Source organism: Haliotis rufescens, unplaced genomic scaffold, assembly GCF_023055435.1.
Source record: "Haliotis rufescens isolate VD_foot unplaced genomic scaffold, xgHalRufe1.0.p SCAF_7, whole genome shotgun sequence".
Classification (NCBI taxonomy): domain Eukaryota; kingdom Metazoa; phylum Mollusca; class Gastropoda; order Lepetellida; family Haliotidae; genus Haliotis; species Haliotis rufescens.
In genome coordinates, this window is record NW_025964361.1 from 32,564,473 (window position 1) to 32,577,575 (window position 13,103).

The 13,103-nt window shown below is 42.2% G+C and overlaps 1 protein-coding gene across 4 annotated transcripts in view; it reads right to left on the reverse strand.

Annotated features, from left to right (window-relative positions):
* LOC124146019 overlaps positions 1-8,917 on the reverse strand; it is a 36,043-nt gene extending 27,126 nt beyond the window's left edge. For 3 of the 4 annotated variants that reach the window (XM_046516049.2, XM_048387675.1, XM_046516047.2), the window contains exons 1-2: positions 8,325-8,917; positions 3,023-4,057 (exon numbers count right to left, since the gene is read on the reverse strand). In XM_046516049.2, coding sequence (XP_046372005.2) covers positions 3,023-4,022 — 1,000 coding nt within the window. In that variant the 5' untranslated portion in view covers positions 4,023-4,057; positions 8,325-8,917. The remainder of the gene's footprint in view (positions 1-3,022; positions 4,058-8,324) is intronic. The other variant, XM_046516048.2, reaches the window with a different exon arrangement.
* Positions 8,918-13,103: the final 4,186 nt, after the last annotated feature.

A 13,103-nucleotide genomic window follows, 5' to 3' on the forward strand; every position in this document is an offset into this window, starting at 1 on the left:
AACATAACTGACACCATCAGAGGAACAATGACTGACACCATCAGAAGACAATGACTGACACCATCAGAAGAACAATGACTGACACCATCCGAGGAACAATGACTGACAACATCAGAGGACAATGACTGACACGATCAGAAGAACAATGACTGTCACCAGCGGAGGACAATGACTGACACCATCAGAGGAACAATGACTGACACCATCAGAGGAACAATGACTGTCACCATCGGAGGACAATGACTGACACCATCAGAGGAACAATGACTGACACCATCAGAGGAACAATGACTGACACCATCAGAGGAAAAATAACTGACACCATCAGAGGAACAATGACGGACACCATCCGAGGAACAATGACTGACACCATCAGAGGACAATGACTGACACGATCAGAGGAACAATGACTGACACCATCAGAGGAACAATGACTGTCACCATTGGAGGACAATGACTGACACCATCAGAGGAACAATGACTGACACCATCAGAGGAACAATGACTGACACCATCAGAAGAACAATGACTGTCACCATCGGAGGACAATGACTGACACGATCAGAGGAACAATGACTGACACCATCAGAGGAACAATGACTGTCACCATTGGAGGACAATGACTGACACCATCAGAGGAACAATGACTGACACCATCAGAGGAACAATGACTGACACCATCAGAAGAACAATGACTGTCACCATCGGAGGACAATGACTGACACCTTTAGAGGAACAATGACTGACACCTTTAAAGGAGCAATGACTGACACCATCCGAGGAATAATGACTGTCACCATCGGAGGACAATGACTGACACCTTTAGAGGAACAATGACTGACACCTTTAAAGGAGCAATGACTGACACCATCCGAGGAATAATGACTGTCACCATCAGAGGACAATGACTGACACCATCAGAGGAACAATGACTGACACCATCAGAGGAACAATGACGGACACCTTTAGAGGACAATGACTGACACCTTTAGAGGAACAATGACTGACACCATCAGAGGACAATGACTGACACGATCAGAAGAACATGACTGTCACCAGCGGAGGACAATGACTGACACCATCAGAGGAACAATGACTGACACCATCAGAGGAACAATGACGGACACCATCAGAAGACAATGACTGACACCATCAGAAGAACAATGACTGACACCATCAGAGGAACAATGACTGACAACATCAGAGGACAATGACTGACACGATCAGAAGAACAATGACTGTCACCAGCGGAGGACAATGACTGACACCATCAGAGGAACAATGACTGACACCATCAGAGGAACAATGACTGTCACCATCGGAGGACAATGACTGACACCATCAGAGGAACAATGACTGACACCATCAGAGGAACAATGACTGACACCATCAGAGGAAAAATAACTGACACCATCAGAGGAACAATGACTGACACCATCCGAGGAACAATGACTGACACCATCAGAGGACAATGACTGACACGATCAGAGGAACAATGACTGACACCATCAGAGGAACAATGACTGTCACCATTGGAGGACAATGACTGACACCATCAGAGGAACAATGACTGACACCATCAGAGGAACAATGACTGACACCATCAGAAGAACAATGACTGACACAATCAGAAGAACAATGACTGTCACCATCGGAGGACAATGACTGACACCATCAGAGGAACAATGACTGACACCATCAGAGGAACAATGACTGTCACCATCGGAGGACAATGACTGACACCTTTAGAGGAACAATGACTGACACCTTTAAAGGAGCAATGACTGACACCATCCGAGGAATAATGACTGTCACCATCAGAGGACAATGACTGACACCATCAGAGGAACAATGACTGACACCATCAGAGGAAAAATGACGGACACCTTTAGAGGACAATGACTGACACCTTTAGAGGAACAATGACTGTCACCATCAGAGGACAATGACTGACACCATCAGAGGAACAATGACTGACACCATCAGAGGACAATGACTGACACCATCAGAAGAACAATGACTGACACCATCCGAGGAACAATGACCGACACCATCAGAGGAGCAATGACTGACACCATCAGAGGAATAATGACTGTCACCATCAGAGGACAATGACTGACACCATCAGAGGAACAATGACTGACACCATCAGAGGAACAATGACGGACACCTTTAGAGGAACAATGACTGACACTGTCAAGGGAACAATGACTGACACTGTCAAGGGAACAATGACTGACACCATCAGAGGAACAATGACTGACGCCATCAGAGGACCAATGACTGACACTGTCAAGGGAACAATGACTGACACCATCAGAGGAACAATGACATCATTACAAACTTATCAGGAAATCGAACCCGGGTTTTCAGCGTGACGAGCGAACACTTTAACCACTAGGCTACCTGACCGCCCCTGATGATGATAAGTGTGATGGAGAGTGTTACATCAGTTCCCATACAAACATGAGCTGAAGCTAGGGCAGGAAATGAGTTTAGGGCAATAGTATAGAAATACACAGGATAACGAAGGATGTAATGTGTTCTGCTGGTTGAATAATCCAATCCAAGGTTCACCCTGATTATGTCCTCGGGTCTGTCAGCACCGTGTCTGTGCCAGTTGGTTTCAAAAGATTTGTTTGTTTGTTTGTTGTTTAACGCCGCACTCAGCAATATTCCAGCTTTCTGACGGCGGTCTGTAAATAATCGAGTCTGGACCAAACAATCCAGTGATTGACATCATGAGCATCTATCCACGCAATTGGGATATGATGACAAGCATCAACCAAGTCAGCGAGCCTGACCAACCCCACTCGTTAGTCGCCTCTTACAACAAGCATAGTTGCCATTCACTTCAAGCATGGGTTGCTGGAGACCTTTTCTACCCCAGATCTTCACCGGTCGGTTTCAAAAGAAAGCAATGGTAAGGAATTGGTCAAATATATTATCATAATAGAATGGAGATATAACACCCTGGACAAACAAGGAAGGTGTGCATGAGGATTCCTGCATTGGCTTTTACCTGACAACAAGGAAGTAGGGAACTTCCACCAATATGAGACATGATTCAATAATGGGCCTATTTCTGTATTGTTCATGTAGCTATAGGGCAGCCAATCAGACGCCTCTGTCCCACTGTACTCCATAAAGTTCTGAGACTCCTCATAACCCAAGACTTTACAGTTCCACACAGTGCGAGTTGCCCTTTGTAACACTGACTGCCTCAAACCAGCACCTTCCTCGTCTGTGACCTCCTCTAACATGTAATATGAATTAGTCTGTAACGATTCCTCTCCCTGGCCCAGCAACCGGTAAAGCCACTTCAGTTGGGCAGTTGCCGTGTGCTGGCTCGATCTCCACATAAACAATTCATGCTGCATCCCTGCAGGAATATCAGGTTTTTGTGAAACATTTGTACTTCCAGTTCTCACCAAGTTAAACTCCCACAATGTCTTCATACATATCTCCACCAAGCTTGGTATCTTCCTTTGAACAGTCACCTCCACCTCACTGTCCAAGTTCAAACAATCAAAATCAAGGATTTCAACATTCCTGAAGGGAATGGCTGACTCCATGTCTTCACGTCTGCGTGCCCTCTTCTTGCGTTTCTGCCTCTTGTTGGGAGCCCTGTAATGCTGAGTCTCAGGTTCATGCACTTGCAGGTCAGATTCATCCAATAATACTTCCATTCTAATCTCTTCTTTGGTTTTATTGCTTGCAACTAATTCGTTTATGACAGTGTCAGTTGTTTCCTCTGCTGAAGAATATTCTCCCTCGTTGCTCTCACTGTCACATTCAACTTCTGCATCAATGTCACTTGTTTCTGATTCATCCAGTTTAACACTATCGGAATCAGTTCCAGAGTCTGTATTTCCAGTCTTTCCCATGACTACTTCAGACTTTTTCCTTTTTGGCAGTCTTTGAGCCTTATTCCCAATTTCCCAGGATACCATCCTGACAAATGCTGTCCGATGTTTTCGCAAATGCAGCAACGAGTGTATGTCCTCCTCTTCATCCTCCATGTTCAAACTGCCTTCAGTTCACTTTTAGAACGTCTCTGCAAAAAAGGAATACAGAAGCAGTGTTAACGTGGCATGTAACCATGGCAACAGGGTTTGGTGTCAAATTTGTGCATACAATGAAGAATCTTTGTAAAATAATTTTTATAACACCTGTACATTCTGAGAGTTTGAACAGTATTGCATTTACACCATGATAACTGACATCCTTGATTATCCAGAGTATTATTTCTCCATTCCAATATGATCAATACCCTGTGTCCATTGGCCACCATGTGTTCGTTTTAGAAGCACAATAACCAGGTCCATCCCTCTTAACATAACTAAGTACATATTTTCTCACTCATGAGTTTTAGTTTGGTATAGATTTTCCTTCCCATGCTGGTCGCCCCGTAGGGAGCCCGGGGCAGTAAAGGCTCCTAGCAACCCAAGCTGGTCACCCTGTAGGGATCCGGGATTAGTACGGCTCCCCAGCAACTCAAGCTGGTCGCCCCGTGGGGATCCCGGGTTAGTACGGCTCCCCAGCAACTCAAGCTGGTCGCCCCGTGGGGATCCCGGGTTAGTACAGGTCCCCAGCAACCCAAGCTGGTCACCCTGTAGGGATTCTGGGTAAGTACGGCTCCCGAGCAACCAAGGTGGTTCCCTTGTAGGGATTCTGGGTTAGTACGGCTCCCCAGCAATCCAAGCTGGTCACCCTGTAGGGATTCTGGGTTAGTACGGCTCCCCAGCAACCCAAGCTGGTCACCCCCCTCCCCATAGGGATAAGTCCCTAATAACCCATGCTGGTTCCCCCCTGTAGAGATCCTTGGTTATAATAGGTCCCCAGCAACACAATCTGCTCCCTCGTAGGGATCAAGGGTTAGAATAAGTCCCCAGCTACCCAAGCTGGTCCCCCCCCCTCCTGAGGTATCTCGCATTATAATAGGTCCCTAGCAACACAAGCTGGTCGGCCAGAAGGAATAGGTCCCCAGCAACCTATGCTGACAAGTCCCGTGGGGATTCCGGGCTAGAATAGGTCCCCAGCAACCCAAGCTGGTCGCCCCATAGGGATCCTGGTTTATAATAGGTCTCCAGCAAACAATAAGATAGACACAATTTTATGGATAACAACTTCTTTAATACTGTAAAAAGCGACGTTTCGGTATAGATCCTTATACCGTTGTCAAGCAAGACTGACAGCTCCCCAGAGCTTGCTTGCTTGACAACAGTCTTGCTTGACAACGGCATAAGGATCTATACCGAAACGTCGCTTTTTACAGTATTAAAGAAGTTGTTATCCATAAAATTGTGTCTATCTTGTCATCCGCCAACTTCTAAGTAATGCCTATCAAACAAGTTATCCAGCAAACAATGCTGGTCGCAACAGGAGGGGGGGATCAGGTTCTGAGCCCTGATCCAATCCAATGGTTGGTACAAGGCTTAGTGTTGTAAGACTTCATAAAAGCACTACGGGTGGCCCAGTCATCTAAGGCAACGTGATTTGCTGTGCAGAGTTGCGTCCCTTGGGCACGCCAGAAACCTATGATTGTGGGTTCGAATCCCGGTTCGCCCTGATTATGTTTCTAGGTTTGTCAGCACCATACTCATGCTCGTGGGTTTCACCGAAGTGATAAACGTCTGAGACCTGCATCCATTCGGGCTTTCCTCCCACATTAAGCTGACACGCCGTGATATAACTGTAATACTGTTAAAAGAGGCTACTGTCAAACTATTCCCAATCGGACATTTTGTACCTATCTCTTGACACCAACAGCGGGTACCCGGGTAGCGTCGGGTAATAGGGGTGTGGGCACTCGGGTAGTAAATTTGGACTCGTCCCAGCCCTTGACTGTTGGGACCATTAATATACATGTATGTTCATTCTGAGATCTTAATGATCTGGTAGGTTGGTAGATGGTCAGGGAGTCGCACATATAACCTGGTGATATGCCAGCTATGCAGTGGTAGGTTGTTAAACAGGGTTTTGTAGGTGAATCTTTCTTGTATCGGTAGGGAGTGAAGATCCTTGAGAACTGGTGTAATGTGATTGTGCTTGGGATATAATCCTGACTACTGTACATTCACTGTAATTGTGACTCTTCATCTATCTGCATCATCAAAACACTGCACAGGTTTTGTTAATTTGATGACTATGCTGACGTTTGAGAAGATATCTTGCAATAATGGAGGCGCATAACTTCGCAAATCCACTGTTTTCATTCAACTGAAACATTTGTGGCAAAGTTACTTTTTGTTACTGTTCGATATCTTTGTGAATCACTAGCAAAATATTATATTTACCTCTGTTCTCTAAATTCAAAACCCAAGGTTGAAAGCGTGAGTGAGTGAGTGAGTGAGTGATGTTTTTACGCTGCTTTTTACAATATTCGATCAATATCATGGCAGGGGAAACAACACCTTGTACCCATGTGGGGAATTGAACACGTGTCTTCGGCAGGTTGAAAGAAAAGCCTCAATCTATTTCGCTAAAATGGTAAATAGGTCAAGTGTTTAATCTGTTGAGCAATACTGCCCGAGTGTAACAGTGGTGACCTTTCCTCATGATGTTATAGCATGCTATAAGTAGCATCATGTTGCAGTGTCAGGCCTTCTTCTTATTAGTTGCTTTATAGAGGATTCATCACGAGTGTTTTTTAATATGGGAAATATCAACCGAGTCTTAGTTAATCAGTATTTGCCGAGCCTTTGGCGAGGCAAATACCGATTAACGGGACGAGGTTGATATTTCCCATATTAAAAAACACTCGTGATGAATTCTATTTATCATTTTCACATTTTTGCTTCCCAATTAAGGAATAATTGCATTAAACATTAACATCAGCAACTTGTCGAAATCTTACGTATAGATCGTGCGTAGTGATACATGTTTTCCATAGCCGTGTAAACCAAAATAAACAACCTCTTAACTCCTTTATGACATATTCCTTCGCTGAGAAAAAAAGTTCCTCGGATTATTTTAAACAAAATACTTGAACAGACTTTTGCTGAATAATTGAAATAATGTCTCCAACATCAAAGGTATCCATGTTGTTTGTAAACACCTACTCACGTGCACCGGCAAAAAAAGTCCCACTTCCGGTTATCTAATTTGCATACTTATGTCATTGGGGTATGACATACATGTTTTTATGTCATAAGCTTATGTCAAGGATAAATGCTTTAGTTAAATGATAAACAGATTTTGCTTCTCAGTGGTCAAAGAATGAAAGAAAGAAAGAAGAGGACTTTCAATTATTGTTTTGGTCTTTTGTCAAAACATATGGTTGGTAAGTATTAAAAATAAAAACTTAAATTCAGCGTCATGATGACCCATTTTGTAAGGTGAAGTGAAATTGGGCTTAACGTCGCGTCCAAGATTATTGCACTTATATAGCGATGTGCACGTACGTGTGTGTGTTTGTGTGGCTGCTTGTACTAGTCTGGACTGATGCCTATTTATAGTGCTAGCTCACTGAGATACCATGCCGCAGTTTAACATGAACACCCCACTCAGACACATTATACTGACTCTGAGCCAACCAGTCCTTGTTTTAGCCCCTTAATGCCAAGCGCCAGACAGGGTAACAGTAAGTACCAACTTTCAACATCTTTTGGTTTGACGCTGCTGGGGATCGAACCCTGGACCTTCCGCTCTCCGGGAGGACGCTCTACCACTAGATCATGGAGGCAGCCCCCATTATGTAAACTTGCTGTCGGTGTGAGTTAAATATCTTGTGTCGAGACATTGTTAAATGGGGTTTCAGATTTGGCGGTAATTAAACAAAATCTCAATTGAGAATTTTATTTTTCTTCTACTTTCCTGATTTTTACGTTGGGCAGATCCATAAAACAATTAATGTAAAATGTCGGCCTTACTATGCTTTGATGTAACTCAAATCACATCCTCATTTAAAGTACAGTATTCTAACTCTCATACCACTGCACTGATATGTTCTTCAGGAAAAGGTAATGAAAAATAGAACCATGGGTAAGATTTCAACATGCAAACTTCACCCTAAAGAGCATGTCCATAGAGCAATGTGGGCAACAATGCAGTTTACCGGGTGCAGCCGAGCTCTACCATCCGCTCAATTACCGCGCTATAGTGCCACCGCTGTCTCGATATACCGTTACCGTGCCTCACGCTCTGGTGACTCTCGCTTCACGATCAAACGCCCATTTTCGGTCTTAGGGAAACTTACATATCTTTACGATCCAACACCCGTTCTTGGTCTTAGGGAAACTTACACATCTTTACGATCAAACACCTGTTCTCGGTCCTTAGGGTTAGCTTGCTTTGGGCAAGGGTTAGCCATACATTCTTACCTTTTCAAGCATTAATCCGGTCAATCCCATTGGTCGGTCATGTTGACATAAACAATGGGGGGTGTGGTTTCAAGAAAAGATGAATGGGAGAGCATGCGCAATTCATTGCTTACTGAATAACGCATGCATGTTGATGGGGATTCTAATGACCTGTTAAACATGCACTGATTACATGTGATGGCGCCCGTGGTCCATTAATTAATTAATTAACGCATTCGAGCCCCCACAGCGCTAATTGGATATGAAAAAGTGCGCCCGCTAAAGTGCACTACTCTCCCAATGTGTGATTATAAAAGCAATATCTTGAAGGACATATTGTGTAATCTCACAAGCAATATTTCCTGCTAACATTGGATCATGACATACGGCCTCATTTCATTAGCAGACTAATTTCAAAAATATAAAATAGTTACTATGCCAGTAGTGATCGAATCATGCGATGACATTCGATGATTTGATGAGGGCAATATTTATCTTTCAACTCAGATCACTTGCATGCTCATATGCGCTGAACCAGACAACTACAGCAATCTTGTGAAACTACCACTATAGAATATGGAAGAAGGAAATAATAAAAAAACAGGGAGCAAGGGGGATCGTAGACTAGAGTGATCTGCCCTTGACAGGTTAAAATCCGGAAAATAGCTTGAAATCACCATCCAATTCAGTGTATGTTACTAATGAGTAATGACACTATGAATTCATTGCTTTCAAACGTTTACAATATCTTAATAGACATTTTAGAGACACATGTTTGTATTGAAGTAAAGTTTGATTTTGAAAATGGTAACATTACAATAATCGCCGTTGCAAAGAACAAAATTGATTGAAGCGCTCCTACAATATCCTTACCCCTGTAGCATTTGTTTGTTTGTTGTTTGACGCCGCACTCAGCAATATTCCAGCTATATGACGGCGGTCTGTAAATAATCGAGTCTGGACCAGACCATTCAGGGATTGACATCATGAGCATCGATCCACGCAATTGGGATGCGATGACGTGCACCAACCAAGTCAGCAGCAGCATTTTGCAGCGAAATAATGTATGCGACATGCTGCGACATGCATTTGTGATTTACATCAGAGACCATAAAACAATATATTTTATATATATCACTCTCCGCTTATTTGAGCAACTTATTCCCCATTCAAAGATGTTCTATTTCATTAGTCTGAATGTTGTTGTTTTTCATAATTTCGAAATCCGAAAGATAATTGTATTTCAAACTTTAGAGACATACATAGAGTACTGAATATATTTAATTAAGAAATAAAGTTTGCTCTACCCCCATGTGTAGTGTAATACATTATAGTATTGCCCTGAACTATTATAGTTAAAACTCCCGGCGCCTTTGATCTTTTAGCCAAGCATCTTAGAAATGTAAATATATGTGTTCTTTTGAGGAGACAGAATTTAAAACTTAAAGATAGTCTAGCAGGAAAATTATCTGTATCCTTTTCATCCTATATTTCGATTATACAGTGGTACTGCAACTTAATGTTTAAAAACATTTGAAATTTTGACTTATTTGATGACTAAAATACTTTAAATAGCCTTTGACATTTCGTTTGAAACATTATTTAGATAGTAGAAAATATTTTTAGATATTCAGAGAATTTATGGATGTCAACTTCTTTATTATGACGAAACACAACGTTACTGAGTATATGCTTACTCCTTCATCAGGTGAGTGAATGCTATGAGGCAGAATAACAGTGTAACAGATACTTCTGCATGGAATGATAGACAGTACATGAATCCTAAAGTCCACTGTTAGTTAAAACGAACCAGTGGAATATGCTGAAATTAAAAACTGTTATGAGAAGGTTGATGGAGTTATCTTGCTTACTCCAGGAATATCCAGGGTCAAAGTCAAATAGAAAATACTTATTTTCCCGCTTAATTTTAATTTTTATTTCAAAGTAATTTCATAATAAAACAAAATAATTTGAATCCATTTTGTGATTAATTGTACAATTGTATATATGTATATATCCGATTATCATTGCTTATCCCATAAAGCCTTAGATTAGTATGTAATTACAGTTTTCCTAAGCGGAAACCGTTAAGCGAGAACTGAGAACTAAGACCTGATTTGAATGAGATGGGTGCAGGTGTTCGCCAGCATTGTCACGTGATGTCAAAGTTAAGGGTTAAACCAATCGGTGCTCATTTCCGTTGCACGACCTTTTCATGCGCGTTAATTCAAGTCTCCAGGAATGGAAGCAGACGGGAATGCCAATTATCTGAGAAAACTGGTGAAAAATTCCCATATATCGGGATAAACATGAGCTGATACACTTATCATTAAATGTTTCTACTATTTAATGAAGACTACCCATGAAGAATATATACTTCAACGTGATTTCTTGCCTTGTGAGGAACGTTGAAAATAACTGTAAGGTAAGTGCAGGAATACATAGTATATACCATGGTCATAAATTCAGAAAAGTAACGTTTTAAGGTTGTAGTAAGTGAGTGGAATAGGATTTAATGCAACTTTCAAGAATGAGTGCATGAGTATGCTACGCCGCTTTTTAGCAATATCACGGTGGTGAACACCACAAATGCGCTTCACTCATTGTACCCATGTGGGGGAGACCCGTGAAGATCCAGGTAGAAAATAGTTCTTCAGCAGCCCATACTTGCTGTTACAGGCAACTATGCTTGTCGTAAGAGTCGACTTACTGGACCGGGCGGTTAGGTCGCTGACTTGGTTGATCCATGTCATCGTATCCCAATAGCGTAGATCGATGCTCAGGGTGTCAATTTCTGGATTGTCTGATCCAGATTCGAATATTTACAAAATGCCGTCATATAACTGGAATATTACTGAGTGCGGCGTTAAACAACAAACAAAACAAAACTCCATGTGATGATCAAACGATTTAACCACAAGGCTACAATATACCCCACCGCCCCAGCTTTCAACAGTATGCCAGATGTTGTGACGATTCGCCTGAGTATCGTCCCAACCTGCTGTCATGTCGAGTTATGGTTGAAATGTTGCTCAAAACAACGGGAAACAATGCTCACTCACTTACTTAACACTTTAAACAGCGAATGTAGTTTGTAAAAGGTTCTTTTTGAGGGCCATATCGCGTAAGGTATACATGGTCGATCTTGGAACTGTTTCATTAGTTGCTTGCACAAGTGTGGCACTTCGGTAAGAAGGAGCATGCTCATGTACACTCACTGGTTAAAGAGACAGTGAGTATTGTTTTACGCCGCTTTTAGCAATAGTCAGGCATTGTCACGGCGTCGAACACCAGAAATGGACTTCACACATTGTACCGATGTGGGGAATCGAACCCAGGTCTTCGGCGTGACGAGCGAACACTTTAACCATTAGGCTACCCAATCGCCCCACTGACAAAAGAAACCATACGAAGCGAGATATCACGATCGTTGAGAGAAGAGAAAAGACAGTTGTAATTGCCAAATACATTATTTTGCATAAACATGAGAAATTATTGAAGGGTAAGTTGATAAAATAAAGCGTATATGGGGGCACATATGAGGGTGGTTTAAGTTGTCCGGTATTCGATCATTCAACAATGTATTTAGTAAACCGTTTAAGGTCAGTCATGGTGACAACATGATCACAATGTTTGTCAATAAAGAGAATCTCACCCTCGTGTCTTTTGATATCAAAGATATCAACGAGTGTTGATATATTTGATATCAAAAGACACGAGGGTGAGATTTTATTTATCATCCAACATCATTCTTCCAATTTTTTCAGTGTGTAGACAGTAATAAGCAGTGTCTTCATTGTAAAACGTACTGCTAACAGCTTCAGGAGCAGAGCCATTGGTGATGTCTTTTGATTGTGACGTCACAATGGTCTGCAAAGCATTGTGATGCAATTTCATTGCAGCGATATCTACAATGTAGATATCGCTCTACAGTGTAGATATATAGAATACTAAACGAGTTCCCGTGTAATACCAATTTTATGAAACGAGTGAATAGTTGTGGTATCTGACGAGCGAAAGCGAGTCAGATACGACAACTATTCACGAGTTTCATAAAATTTGTATTACACGGGAGCGAGTTTAGTATTTTATTTATTACTTGCCATTTATAACGTTTTTTAGAATTATGCTGTTGAGTGTGAATAGGCTGACACCTACACGACCCACGGCATAATCCAATTGAGTTCAACATAATAATACTTCAAACACGTCAAAAGTTGAAACGTTTGAATTTAATACCATACAACGGTCTACCTTCAGAATTCAGGCGTCCGTTCCACAAAACTATCGTAGCGCTAAGGTTATCGCAACTCACATACTTTAACTTAGACCAACGACTGTCATTGCGCTACAGAACGATCGCCTTGTGGAACGGGGCCTTGAAACTCAAAGTTTACAATCACGTCACAATACCCGATGACGTAATTTGTGGAATTTTGTTGCAAGATCCATCGGCGAAACAATGCCATGTGACGTCTGCCTAGCAAAAAGGTTGCTGGGGTCATCGAGTGTGCATAACCTCCTCTCAGTGATCTATCATCTCCACCCGCAATGTCGTTGAATAAGCCAAGGGATGTCGAGAGCTTCAATATTTGTTCGTAAAACGTGTTCCGAGAGTACATAAGCACGCAATGTGTAATACAGCTGCATGTTTATTAAACGGGTGATCTCTTCACGGGCAAGTAATAAATCGCTTGATCTCATCCAAGCGATATCTTCTGTGGGAGCCAGTTTTGGATGATACATCGTGTGTTCCCACCAGGGGCATCAATACAGGCTCTCACATGACGGCGAGTGGAG